The sequence below is a fragment of the Artibeus jamaicensis genome, unplaced genomic scaffold (assembly GCF_021234435.1).
Source record: "Artibeus jamaicensis isolate MK-2021 breed Jamaican fruit bat unplaced genomic scaffold, CSHL_Jam_final contig_452, whole genome shotgun sequence".
Taxonomy (NCBI): Eukaryota; Metazoa; Chordata; class Mammalia; order Chiroptera; family Phyllostomidae; genus Artibeus; species Artibeus jamaicensis.
Window position 1 is genome coordinate 6631016 of NW_026521837.1, and position 14329 is coordinate 6645344.

A 14329-nucleotide genomic window follows, 5' to 3' on the forward strand; every position below is an offset into this window, starting at 1 on the left:
GCTCCATGGAAGGCGGAGATTGGTGGTCAGTGATCACGGCCAGTCCTTGCAGCTGACTAGCCTGGGTAAATTCCTCCCACTGATCTGCCAACAACAACCAAGGCTCAACTACAAGAAGAGTATGTACTCCGCCCACATAGAGGGTGTACCTTGAGTACCCAGCTTGGGTGATAGGGGTGGCTGTTCCACTGGACTTCACATGATACCTACTACATCAGGTCACTCTACCAAGACATGGAGTCAAAGCAGCTCTGCCTAACACATATAAACAAACACAGGGAGGTTGCCAAAATGAAGAGACAAAGAAACATGGCCCAAATGAAAGAACAGATCAAAACTCTGGAAAAAGCACTAAACAAAATAGAGAAATGCAATCTAACAGATGCAGTGTTCAAAACACTGGTTATAAAGGATGCTCAAGGAACTTTGTGAGGGCTCAACAACATAAGAAAGATATAGTCAGAAACAAAGGATACACTAATTAAAATAAAGAAAAATTTATATGGAAACAATAGTACTGTGGAAGAAATCAAGAATCAAATCAAGGATTTGGAACACAAGGAAAAAGAATTTAATTAGAACATCAAGAAGAAAAACAAATCTAAAACAAAGCAAAATAAAACAAGGATAGTGTAGGCAGCCTCTGGGACTTCAAGCATTCCATCACTTGAATCATAGGGGTGCCAGAAAGAGAACAGAAAGAGCAATAAATTAGAAATCTATTTGAAAAAATAATGAAAGAAAACTTCCCTAATTTGGTGAACAAATAGACATGCAAGTCCAGGAAGCACAGGGAGTCCCAAACAAGATGGATGCAAGGAGGCCCACTCCAAGACACATCATAATTAAAATGTCAAAGTTTAAAAATAAAGAGAGAATCTTAAAAGGAACAAGACAAAAGAAGTTAGTTACCTATAGGGGAGTTCCCATCAGACTGTTAGCTGATTTCTCAAAAAATGTTTGCAGGCTAGAAGGGATTGGCAAGAAATATTCAAAGTCATGAAAAGCAGGGACATACAGCCAAGTGTGCTCTACCCAGCAAAGCTATCATTTAGAATCAAAGGACAGATAAAGAGCTTCCAAGACAAGAGCTAAAAGAGTTCATCATCCCCAAACCATCATTATTTGAAACATTGAAGAGACTTATTTAAGAAAAAGAAGATCAAAACTATGAACAATTTAAATGGCAATAAATATATATCTATCAACAATTTAATCTAAGAACAAATAAGTCAACAAGAACAGAGACAGAACCATGGGTATGGAGAGTGTTTTGATGGTTACCTGGTGGGATTGGGTATGGGGAGAATGGGTAAAGAGAGGAGGGGACTAAGAGGTACAAAATATGTAGTTACAGAATAGCCATGGGATGTAAAGTACAGTATAGCAAATGGAGAAGCCAAAGAACCTATGCATGACCCATGGACATGAACAATGGCCTGGGGCTTGCCTGAGGGAGTGGAGGGTGCTGGGTTGAGGAGGACAAAGGGGGAAAACTGGGACAACTGTAATAGCATAATCAATAAAATATAATTAAAAAATAAATTAAAATCAGTAGCTAATAGCTTGACAATCGTTTGAAACAAAGTTGGTAAGCCAAAGTACATATTGTATTAGAGCAGAGGGGCATAATAATACACCTCACACACACTGCCAGCCTGTGTGTTTAAGACCAGGGCAACTAATAAACTGTTAAAAAGTGGAATCTTACCTAAAGAAAAGATTTAGAGAAACATGTTGTTCATGTACATGCAAAACACACACTATTTTTATCTATTTAAAATTTATAAACTAACAAATACCTTGTTCTGGAAAGTAACTGTAAATGAAAACAGCTTCATATGTTCATTTTTGAAATGGAAATTGGCACAATGTCTATTCTGTTACTTCAAAGATATATAAATGATTTAAAACTTATTTTTAGTTAAGTTATTTTAATTATCTCCACTTGTCTTTTGATGATTTGTATCACAATCTATTGACAGGTACACAAAAAGTAAAAAGTAAAAATCTCTGAACAGATACTATTGATTTCGGTAGAGGCAAGAAGTTGTGCTGCTTGATGGCAGATAGCAAGGTTTGTTGTTCCATTTGAACCTGCAAGGTTGCTGAGTGTGATGGAGTCAGTCCTTCAGGGCTGTACTTTAAAAAACTTGCTAAGTATACAGGAAATTCAAAAACATTAATAGGCATTTGTTTGAACTGGCATATGCTGACCAGAGGAACAAAGAGTGGCTAGAGGAAAGTTAGCGGAGCCTTCTCTCTATAATCTCACTTGACTTGTATCTCAGAAGCACTTGGTTTGTATCTCATTCTTCAAACAGGAAGCTCCTTTCTTGTTACGTTTAGAAGCAGGAAACTTTTTTGCTTTTCCAACTCAATGAGTAAGAATAAAGGTATAAGCAACGAACATTTGAATTTTTCTTTTCATTATCTAACTTCAGGCATTTTGGTATAATTCTTTAAAAACTAATTTGGGAAGATAACATCTACACATGTTCTTGTTAGCCAGCTGTTTGACCCTGGTTTTTAAACTAGAGAAGGAAACATTAAAAAGTCCCAGTGTTTTGTATCTGTGCCCCTTATTCTTTTCTGAAGTGTTCCTCATTAACCAAGGCTAGTTCTTCTGCTGGTCACACCTTTCTTTGAGGAACAGCCTTGTTCTTCCACTGCCTACTGCCCAAGGTCAGGAGCCCCCTCATTCACAGAGGCTAAGATGTGAAGACACCCTCACTGTGTACAAGGTGCCCATTTGCCTTACTCAGGGAGTCACTTCTTGGTCTCTGGATTCTGTGCTGGAGGTCCTTGTCCTATTATTTTCTGCCCTGTAACATCAGCTTCTTTCTCTCCAGGAACACTACCTGTTATGTTTACAAACTTGCATACATCTCATTCATTAAAGTACTATTATAATACCCCAAGTGAAGCAAAACAAACAACCCAACCCTAAAACTCCTGTAAGCAAGAGCCTGTCTCTCCCTTTCCTCACGAAGGGCACACAGACTTGTCCATATCTTGTCCTCAGGGATGGCAATGAGTTTGCCGGGTCTCTCAGTTTGCACTGGATTGTCTCCTGGCCTCGTTGTTGCTCTCAGTACCTCTTACACGTCTCTTAATCTTTCTTTCTGCATAGTTGCCACAGGATCTTTTCTAAAATACAAGTCTGTTTATATTATCTTCCTGTGTATATTTCTTCCATCACTCCTCATCATCTTAAAGAGAAAATGTAAACTCCTTAATATGGGGTACATGATAGGCACTTACTAAATGTGTATTTAATGATAATTATTGAATTTCTATTCACTTGTTCTCTGTCCCCCGAAACACAGGACCTATGTCTCTCCTCTGAATCCCCAGCAACCAGCAAGTAAGTACCAACTAACTCGATCAGATAAGAAGTAGCAACTGTTGAAGGAACCAACAATATAACCACTTCCAAACTCTGGCTCTTCCAACAGACCTCCATGCTATGATGGAAGGCTACTTTTTCTGATATACCAACTTACCGTGGTTCCCATCACAGATTCCTCCCCAGCTGAAAATCTTATTGGTGTCCCATTACCTGGAGGCTGACGCCCAGTTTCCTTATCTTAGTTCTTTTGCTCTTCTTTGATCTTTACGGACTTGCTCCTCCTCCTCCCCCTTGATGTCTCAGTCCAGGCCTCCCCTGACTACTCAGACGAAACTACTTGTCTTTCAGTTAGTCTGTTGCATGAACCTGCTTTAGTTTCTCAATGCCCCCATTTATCAAAGCTAAAATGACTCTTTTCATGGGCTTTTTAAAATTTTTTCTAAATGTCTTGCTATTACCTCCTTCATCAGAATGTAAGGGCCATAAGCACAAGGGCCTGGCTGGCTTGGTACAGCGCTGCATCCCATGCCTACAGCACTCCAGGGACCAGAAGGCAAGTGCCGAACATCTGTTCCGTGAAGACCGAATATAACAATAATTCCGGCTGCTATTTAAGGTCCTTGATGGCCAGGCCTTACTTTACTTTCCCAGGCTATCCCTGGATAATTCCTTATGTGGCACCTGTCCGATATTTCTGGAACATCTACCGTGCTTTCTAACTAGGCCTATCTATAAGAGCCTTGTCTTCTTTTTCTCCCAATTTAATTTATCTTCATCTTTTAAATCCAATGAAAACTCCATCTTTTCTATAAGGCAATCCAAAGTGGTAAGCTCTTTAACTATATTATTTACCTATTTAATGTCTTAAATATCTTTCAATTCTTTAGAGCTCCCTGTCTTTTAATGAAATTTTTTAAATGTCAGAAACAGGTTTTAAGTTATAAGAAATAAAAACATTCTTAAAACAGAGAATTCTTTACGCTGTGAGTAAATGAGATTCAGACTCCATTTTACTCATTTTTTAAAAATTGCATGCCTTTTTCTTCAAGTATACCAAAGTAGTTTGTTCTGTGCAACACAATGGTTAAAAGGCAACATTCCAAATCTGTTAGTGAGAGGGGGTTCCAGTAACAACTCTGATGTCCACTCTAATTGTAGATAATATTGGCCACTGAACATACTGTGAAAAGGCATAACTTCCAACTTTTATTTGAGTGTCTAGCATGTTCCGATTGATTATATAATTTGTTTTTTCTATAAAATTTTATTTATTTATTTTTAGAGGAGAGGAAGAAAGGGAGAAAGGGAGGGAGAGAAACATTGATGTACAAGAGAAACATCGATCAGTTGTCCTTTGTACTTCCTCAACTGGGGACCCAGCCAGCAACCCCGGCCTGTGCCCTGACAGGGAATTGAACTGGTGACCCCTAGGTTTGTGGCATTATGCCCAACCCACTGAGCCACACCAGTTGGGGCCATAATTTGTTTTAATATAGAAATAAAAAATAACAAATCAGGAATGCTTCTGTGGTAACCATTAGTCAGAATATTCTCAAATCTTAGAGTGAATCTTAAATAGTTTGACTGATCAGCATCCTGTTGACCGCAGTGGTAATAAATACAAACATATCTACATATCTGGGCCTGTACTTCAGAGGAGAGAATGCAATATGTAACATGTAAACAAAGCAAACATGCCAACCTGGACACCAACTTGGCCCCGCAAACGTCCTCTGCTGAATTCATGCCATCCCAGCAGGGTTTTCTGTGACTGAGCCGCAGGCTGACCCGAGGAACACCATCAGACAGCTCTGGTTGTGGTACCCTGTACACCTGAATAGATCCCTCACTCTTGGACTTTGGGATCTAGAAAATAAAATTCAAAAGAGAGACAGTGAGAGAGAGGAATTAAAACATCTTTCAAATTAAGTTACTGGAGATAATTTAAATTTACTAATAATTTAATGTATTAACACTCCAAAAATATCAATGTGGTATGGATTTTAAAATACATATAAAAATTCTTATATAGCAAAGAGCACAGTGAAGGGGAGATACCAATATGTTGTGATCATGGTATCTCCCCTATTAGCTAAATACATGGGAGATACCAATATTTCCAAGGGGAACTTTCAAACCGTATGTAGCCCACACTCCTCTCTGGCATTCTGATACAAATCTTCTCAGGCCTAACACTCCTTAGAATAATCATTCTATATAATAAGAGATTATGAGAGTATATCAGATTGTAACCTGGAATGGAGGAAATAAAACACAAAGAGGCAGAAAAAAAATACAGAGAACCACTGAGTAAAGAATGCCAATGTCAGAAATATGCCTAGACATATTTTCTACCAACAAGCAAACTACACATCAATTTGTTAATAATTTCTATTGTAATCATGGGCAACGCAAGCACCAAATACTGGGTGTACAAACTTCTCACATCTGAGGTTATGTGCTCCCTCCCACACCAGAAATACCCTCATGTTCTCTCATTCTACACTATAAAGAATGTGAATGCAACCAATACTCTTTTCCTTAAAATGTACATAAATCATGTTGGAATTATAGAAGAATTTCAAACCTTTGAATCAACTCTTATCTAGGATGCTGGTTTTTCCACCTGGCAGGTCATCAGGCCATCACTGGCCACTCATGGTTTGCATAAGGGCAAACCAAACCCTAACTTTCTTTGAAGTTGAGATAACAATCTACCACCCATACAGCTTCTCCAACTCACCTCAGGTCTTAATGAGCTCTCTCTACTTTGAATCCCTGTAGCACCATCTACACTTGATAACATGCCATCTGCTACCTTAACCTTCATTCATGATTATGCTAATTTTCTAGATTACATGCCCTCAACTAGATCTCTGGAGACAGATTACAGCCTCATCTTCTCGAGGTTCCTCTTCTACCCCTGCCCTTTCTTCCTCTTCTTTGTTATCATTTTTAACATTTTACGATAAAGTCTAGCAACATTTTGAACCCATTAGTACATACTGTCACACAACACAAGTTTCAATGACAAGATATTCCCAAGATACTGACTGATCAAGAGGTTAGGATAATCAGGGGACAATCATGTATGTACATATATAAAAATTCATATCTCTAGGAGGATTACATAAAAATAATATATAAAGATAATTTAGAAGAGAGTTAAACTTAGCACAAAGCAAATATGCAATAAAAACTAGCTTTCAATCCTGGCTGGTGTGGCTCAGTGGATTGAGCATCGGCCTGTGAACCAAAGGGTTCCTGGTTCAATTCCCAGTCAGGGCAGGCCTAGGTCCCCAGTAGAGGGCACTTGAGAGGCAACCCCACACTGATATTTCTCTCCCTCTATTTCTCCCTCCCTTCCCCTCTCTAAAAACAAATAAAGTAAAAAAAAAAATAAAGAAAAAAGCTAGCTTTCATTTTGTTGTCATATAAAATCTGCCCAAATCTGATTATTACCAATTAACAGTTCGGTTGCATTGCTATACAGGGCATTCATAAGCTCATGAAAACCAAGGAAACCCAAAAAACAATTTTTAGAAATTATAAACTAACTATAGTTCATAGAGTACTGCAGGTGATTCCATTTGCCAGGTTACATCAATCTAAGTGTATTTCAGTGATAATTTAATTTCTACAGAAATAACTTAGATGTGATTTTCATTAACCATAAATATTATATATTTTATAACATGTACTCATTATTAATATATACCAAAGTAGTAAAGAATTGAGCTTGTTCACAGAACCTGAAAATATGACATAAAGCTTATGGGTTATTTATAAAGTTTGCCAGGAAAAAAGTAGCTCAGTAACTCTGAGACTGTTATAGGTGTGGAATATATACACATATTTTTAAGGGAATGTACATTTTTAAAGGTGATTAATGAAATATTCTTGAAGATGTACCTTGATGACTCTACATTTTCACTATAGAAATTATTAGGAAAAAAAGTGATTTTAAACCCTGCTATATCAGTGATACAATTAACTTCAGTAATGTATTAACATTGAGAGAAAGATATCATTTTCTTTACTATATCTAGGATTGAGGTTTTTAGGAATACATGATTTTAGCCTTGGCCTTAAAGAGGGGATAGTTTTATTTGTATGCTTCTGAGTGTCCACTTCAGGCTGCCTATAGTGTAGTGGTGAACTGGGAGGTGGTGCTCAAGGCCCCTTTCATCACAGAAGTCTCTGAGGAGGACTGGGACACCAGCCAGCCGAGCCCAAGGGGACAAGGAACATGTAATTGTAGTGTGACTTTAAAGCAGTAGTTCTCACTTGAAGCCAATTTTGTCCGTAGACATTTTGGGTTGTCGTTGACGGGAGTGAAGAAGTGTGCTATTGGAATCTGGCAGGCAGAGGCCAGGGATGTGACTAAACATTCTACAATTAACAGGACAGCTTACCACGAAAAAAATTATTTGGCTCAATATGTCAGTGGAGCCGAAGCTGAAAAACCCTGTTTTAAGGATAGCAAGAAGAAATCTGTATTGAGTCAACTCCTCTCTTGATATATTTTTCTTCTAGTTCATCCTCCTTTTTTTTTGGCCATTGGCATGTTAAGATGTAATGGGTCAAGATCAACTTTTAGCGGGAACGGGCCAAGCAGGGCACTTAGTTAGGCCTGCCATGTCTAGGCCAATGTCACTAGTGCATCATGAGGCTCATGTTGGGCAGGGACTACGAATTGGGCCAAGAGCCTTATTGCTCTGTAATCAATGGAGTGAATGTGTCTGAAAGACCATCTGCAGCCTTCTCATAATGTGTGGCTGTGGCAGGAATATGGCTACTGGTTTGGATTCTGGCTGGGTGACAAGCCCCCTCTTTCAGCCGAAGAGAACCCCTAATTCATACCACACTTTGCTTCTTTATGTTAGTGTTTTCTTCATGATAACTTTTGTGCTTGAGGGTGAAAAATCTAAAAGACCCAAAACCATCTATGAAAAACATTTTGTTCAGAAGAATTCTGGCCCTGGCTATTTGAGATAAGGATCTGTGTGCTTTCTGTGTACAACTAAAATACTAACAATCCCAGAAACCTTAAAAAAGAGCACATCCCATGCATGTATTTGCAGGTATGGGACAGTCTGATGAAGAAAGACTTTAAGCGACTCTAGTATTTGAGATGCAATGGGATTGGAAACAAAAGAATAACTTTTAAGAATATAAAATTAGAAAACATTTTCTTAGGTGCTATACATATAAACATTTAGTGAGCATTTACTCTGTGTCAGGCATGTTTTCAAGAGATTTACATAAATTAATTCTCACAATATTTAATTCTTAGAATGACCCCAAGAGACAGGGACTATTATTATTTTATTATTACCATTTCATCTATGAGGAAACTGAGGGATAAAGAGTTTGAGATATTTGTCCCAGTGACTTAGTGGCAAACTGCATGTACAACCCAGATAATCCAGCCTCAGTACTTGTGCCTAGCACTACTCTCTTTATTTGGTTTCATGGTAAGTATTAGAATTGCAAGAAGGAAAGTTTTACATAAAAGCCACATTAGAGCCCACAGTGCAACTCATTTTCTTCTCTCTTTTTTTTGGTGCATTGATAGTTAAAACTTTCCATAACTTTATTTCTCCGATGCCCCCTGAACCATTGTAGTAAAGTGATCTCTGGAAAAAAATCAAATATGAGGACAAAATCATATGAAAAATATGCTCATCATATTTTTATTTGTAACAGGCAAAAATGTAAGCATTCTAAATGGCCAAATTACTATAATGGGTAATTTGGGTACATCTATATGATGAAAGATTATTCAGCCATTAACCCATCCGCAGAATTTTTAATGAGACTGAAATAATTTTGCTATGACATATAATATAGTATGAACTCAGCAATAAAAATGTGTAGAGGTAGCTATGTTCCTTCAACAAAGCTCAGATCACTACCACACTTAAAACACACATGACTAAATTTCAAAGGCCAAAAACCAAATTGCTACAAACTACACTACAAATATTTTAAGATGATGTTATCTTTAAAAATCAAACAAAGCTGAGGGGCAGGGGACATAAGGGGACTAAATGGTAATGGAAAAAGTTACCAATAAAGATTAAACAACCAAAAAAATCAAACAATCCAGCACCTGAAAAACATGTTGACTCTCATTTTCTGATACCTGGATGTGACTAAAAATAAAAAAGCCATAAAAAATCATGTGCCTCGACTTAATATTTACCCATGTGACCTGTTACTGTGAGGGCACAGCAGACAGCTGGAGGCCCGCTGTCTCACGGGTAAGTGCTGCCAGGAGCTGTCTGCCCTGCAGAACCAGAACGAGGGAACAGCAGGTGCATCCGAAGCAGGTGCGACTCAGTTTTTTGGACAGGGAACTGTCTCCCCAAAATCTGTGGCTCCCTTTCCTTCGTGTAGGTGAAGTGGGTTTTCACTTACTATGCTTCTTCTCAGAAAAGGAATGTGCATATTAATCACCTGCAGGAGAATTTGTAACAATAATTTACTGTGCTATTATGAAATAGTAAATAATAGTTTTCAAAACTACTGTGTTCTCTAGATCCATCCATGCTGTCACAAAGGGTAAAATATACCTTTTTTATGGCTAAGTAGTATTCCACTGTGTAAATGTACCATTATGCTAAGTGAAATAGGCCAGTCATGATTTCACTCATATGTGGAATATAATGAACAAACTGAACTAATGAGCAAGTCAGACTCGTAGATAGAGAGAATGCTGGGGGGGGACAGTTCTCGGGGGCAGAGACAGCTATGGGGGGCAGAAGGCTGGAGGGTAAAGAATTGGGCAAAACAGAAAAAGGACTCATGAATGTGAACAGCAGTATGAAGACTGAGTGGGTGGGTGGAGATAAAAGAGGGTGTAATATAAGAGGGATAAATAATAATGCAAAAAACAAAAATAAACTTAAAATTATTATTTAAAAAAATTTTTTTTTAGACTTTATTTATTTATCTTTAGAGGGGAAGGGAAGGAGAGAGGGAAACATCAATGTATGGTTGCCTTTCGTGCCTCCCCTGCTGGCAACTGGCCTGCAGGGAACTGGCCGGCAACCCAGGCATGTGCCCTGACTGGGAAACGAACCGTGATCCTCTGGTTCGCAGGCCGGAGCTCAATCCACTGAGCTACACCAGCCAGGGTTAAAATTATTATTACAAATAAATTTTTAAAAGCTTAAGCATAAGAAACTAATGTTTTTATCCTAGGAATCATCCTAAGCATTGGTCAGTTTCTGGGCTTGTATTCTGAAATTACAAAATGTGTTAAATCTGTTCTTTTTATCATCAAGTACTTAGAGAGATGATTAGAATATGGCAAAACATTATACTCACAGCTCAAATGGTGAAGAAAGATTGTGATATAAGGAAGAAAGCAGAAAAGTTGATTTTTAACATTTATACTTTCTAAATAAAGTTCATTAGACGTCTTCATATGCTCAACCTTTTCTTTCCTCCTCTTGTCATTTGCATAAAGGAGGGCAAGGCCTCTAGCTTTTCTTCAAACTCATTAAACTCATACTCTTCATAAGAAGAAATGGTGAAATAAAGTAACAAAGGAGAGATGTTAAGCTCTGATTTCTTTTTTAAAAGGTAGGCATTTCTAGTTTAAAAACTTTAAAAAACCTCCTAAGTCTAAAGAAAGCCTGATTTTGTCTAAAAATGTTTAATTTTGCTTTTCAAAGTGAGGTTTGATTTCTAAACAGCTGCAATTCTGATAAATAATTTGGCCAATCTGTTATGTGCCAGCTACAGTGCTAATTAACGTTCAGTTTTTGTTTCCCTGAGAAAGTTACTAACATGCTTTAGGGAATTTTGAGGCTTAGTTTCTTGTAGGCTTAGTTTCTTAGTTTCTTAGTATGTCTTGTAGACATACCTTTCTTTCCTGCTTTTTTATTTTTTGTAAAAATGGGTCAATGTTAACTTTATAACTTATTAAGATCTCATCTTGAACAAAGTTTTAGAGTGAATCTGTACTTTAGCATAAAATCAGTCTCTGTTAAAAAATTTACTCACATAGGAAAAGACAGAAATTTCACAATTTTAAAAGAAGCTTATCTTGAAATAGAAGCTTTCAGATTAATTACAGGTTCACGGTGTGGTCCAAGCAAGTACCAAGACCCTTAGCACCTGATTTTCCTCAACTGCTCCCTTCTCACGTCCTCGCCTCTACAAAGCTTTTGCCGACACGGCAGAGACTTGGGTCTGTTTCGTTAGTTGCTGCAGCCCCTGCATCCTAGCACCTAGTAAATAACAGGTGACCATTAAATATTTGTACAATGAATGAACAAATAAATGACAACTAAGTCATATCATCTACCTTCCTCACAGAAATGCTGAAATGTTGATAGCATTAGAAAAAAATGATTCTATGCTAAGCATTACTATTATTGTAGCACTTTTATTTATATCCAGTTTCAAAATGTGTAAGTTGGTTTAAAAAATAACTATGGTACAGAATGAGAAGAATCTAAATTTATACAGCATAGAAACAACATTTACTTCGACTCTGCAGCCCCAAGTAGAGCCATTTGTCTTGGGACTTGGGCTCAAGGAAGTCTCACCTTTGAAAAAATGCTCACTGATAAATCTATACATGGCAGTAAGGTGAGGCCTTTCATTTTAATATCCACATGGTTCCAAGTGCCATTTTACAAAGGTATGCATTCAAGTCCCTGGAAACAATTCAGGCAAAAAGTTACCACCATGTAAACTGAGCAGTATAGGAATTTAGAAATAAAGCTTCCAGAAATTTTCTTTCTAGTTTTATTCGAAGATGATAGAGTAGGAGGAAGCTGCACTCATCTCCTCCCATGACCACATCAAAATTAGAACTAAATTATGAAACAATGACCCAGAAAAACTCTTTGAAGACTAGTGAACAAAATATCTGTGGTTAGGGGTGTATCAGAGGAAGCCATAGAAAGACTAGTAGGAGGGGCAGAGACGCAAATGGCTGGTCCCACACTCACAGGTGGCAGTCGAGAATCCGAAGGGGTATTGCAGCTGCAGAGGGGTGAGGAGTAGGGAGATGTCTCAATTCCATGCAGGGTTTCCCCAGCTCAGAGAGTCAGTAGCAGGAAGAAGGGCCCACATAATATCTCATTAAGAAAATCAGCAGGGATTCTGTCTGCCCAGGTGAGAAGGTAGGTTGCTGGAAGCCTGGGTACCTTTTTAAAGGGACAACGAACAAAATCCCATTTGCAAACACTGACCCTGGGCTCCAAAAGAAGAACAGCAGGTCAGAGGGTGCTAGAGTTACACTCCCCCTCTAGGGAGAGAAAAAGTTGTGTGGCTTTAGGGAGAGGGCATGAGGGACAGCCACCCATGCCCCTGTGTTGACCTCTCCTCCACTGCCCAAGGGCACCATCTTTCCTGGGGTGAGCACTAGACACGCCTGTGACTCCCAGAGGCCCAGTCCTACCCAGCTCACATTTGGCTATAAGCTCTGCCAGCACCAAGCAGCCTAGGCCTGCATTGGTCTTTCTAAAACAACACTCTTGAATAATTCTGGACAACCTTGGGGGATGCCAGAGACACTTAAGGAGAGACTGAATTGTGTGGCTTTAGGGCAAGAGCTGTTTTTTCTGCATGCAAGATGAGCACCAATATTCCTACACTGGGCCCTGCAGCATTAGCCTGGGGAGCTCCACGAGCTCCGCCCTATCAGTTCTCCGCCCTACCCAGTCAGGAACAACTGTGGGCTCTGCCAATGATGGTCAAACTGGGCTTGTGTTACAGTCTTTCTGAAACTCTTTTTCTTCTAAATATATTTTATTGATTATGCCATTACAGTTGTCCCATTTCCCCCCTTCATTCCCCTCCACTCTGCACCACCATCCCCTAGCAGCCCCCCTTTAGTTTATGTCCATGTGTCTCAAGTTCTTAGTTTCTATATTTCCCCTACTATTCTTGCCCTCCCCCCTGTCTATTTTCTACCTACTGTCTACGCTACTTATTCTCTGTACCTTCTCCCCCCCTTCTCCTTCTCCCACTCCCCTGTTGCTAACCCTCCATGTGATCTTCATTTCTATGGTTCTGCTCCTGATCTAGCTGTCCTCTTAGTTTGCTTTTGTTTTAGGTGTGGTTCCTAATAACTGTGAGTTTGCTGTCCTTTCACTGTTCATCTTTCTTATCTTCTTTTTCTTAGGTAAGTCCCTTTAACATTTCATATAATAAGGGCTTGGTGATGATGAATTCCTTGAATATGACCTTATCTGAGAAGCACTTTATCTGCCCTTCCATTCTAAATTATTGCTTTGCTGGATAGAGCAATCTTAGATGTAGGTCCTTGCCTTTCATGACTTGGAATACTTCTTTCCAGCCCCTTCTTCCCCGCAAGGTTTCTTTTGAGAAATCAGCTGACAGTCTGATGGGAGCTCCTTTGTAGGTTACTGTCCCCTTATCTCTTGCTGCTTCTAGAATTCTCTCCTTCATTTTAATCTTGGCTAATGTAATTATGATGTGCCTTGGTGTGTTCCTTCTTGGGTCCAACTTCTTTGGGACTCTCTGAGCTTCCTGGACTTCCTGGAAGTCTATTTCCTTTGCCAGATTGGGGAAGTTCTCCTTTATTATTTGTCCAAATAAGTTTTCCACTTGTTGCTCTTTCTCTTCCCATTCTGGTACCCCTATAATTCAGATGTTGGAATGTTTAAAGATGTCCTGGAGGTTTCTAAGCTTCTCTTCATTGTTTAAAATTCTTGTTTCTTCATTCTTTTTTGTTTGGTTGTTTCTTTCTTCCTTTTGGTCCACTCCATTGATTTGAGTCCCAGTTTCCTTTCCATCACTATTGGTTTCCTGTGCATTTCCCTTCATTTCACTAAGTTTAGCCTTCATTTGTTCCTCTAATTTGTGACTAAAATCAACCAGTTCTGTGAGCATCCTGATCACCAATATTTTGAACTGTGCATCTGATAGGTTGGCTATCTCTTTGCTGCTTAGCAGTATTGGCTCTGGGGCTTTGAGCTGTTCTTCTTG

At 38.8% G+C, this 14329-nt stretch overlaps 1 protein-coding gene across 8 annotated transcripts in view; it reads right to left on the reverse strand.

The window, feature by feature from the left end:
- Positions 1-14329, reverse strand: part of FAM13A (family with sequence similarity 13 member A) — a 291012-nt gene that overhangs the window by 130629 nt on the left and 146054 nt on the right. For all 8 annotated transcript variants that reach the window (XM_053666331.1, XM_053666328.1, XM_053666326.1 and 5 more), the window contains one exon: positions 5055-5218. In XM_053666331.1, the coding sequence (XP_053522306.1) occupies positions 5055-5218 (164 nt within the window). The remainder of the gene's footprint in view (positions 1-5054; positions 5219-14329) is intronic.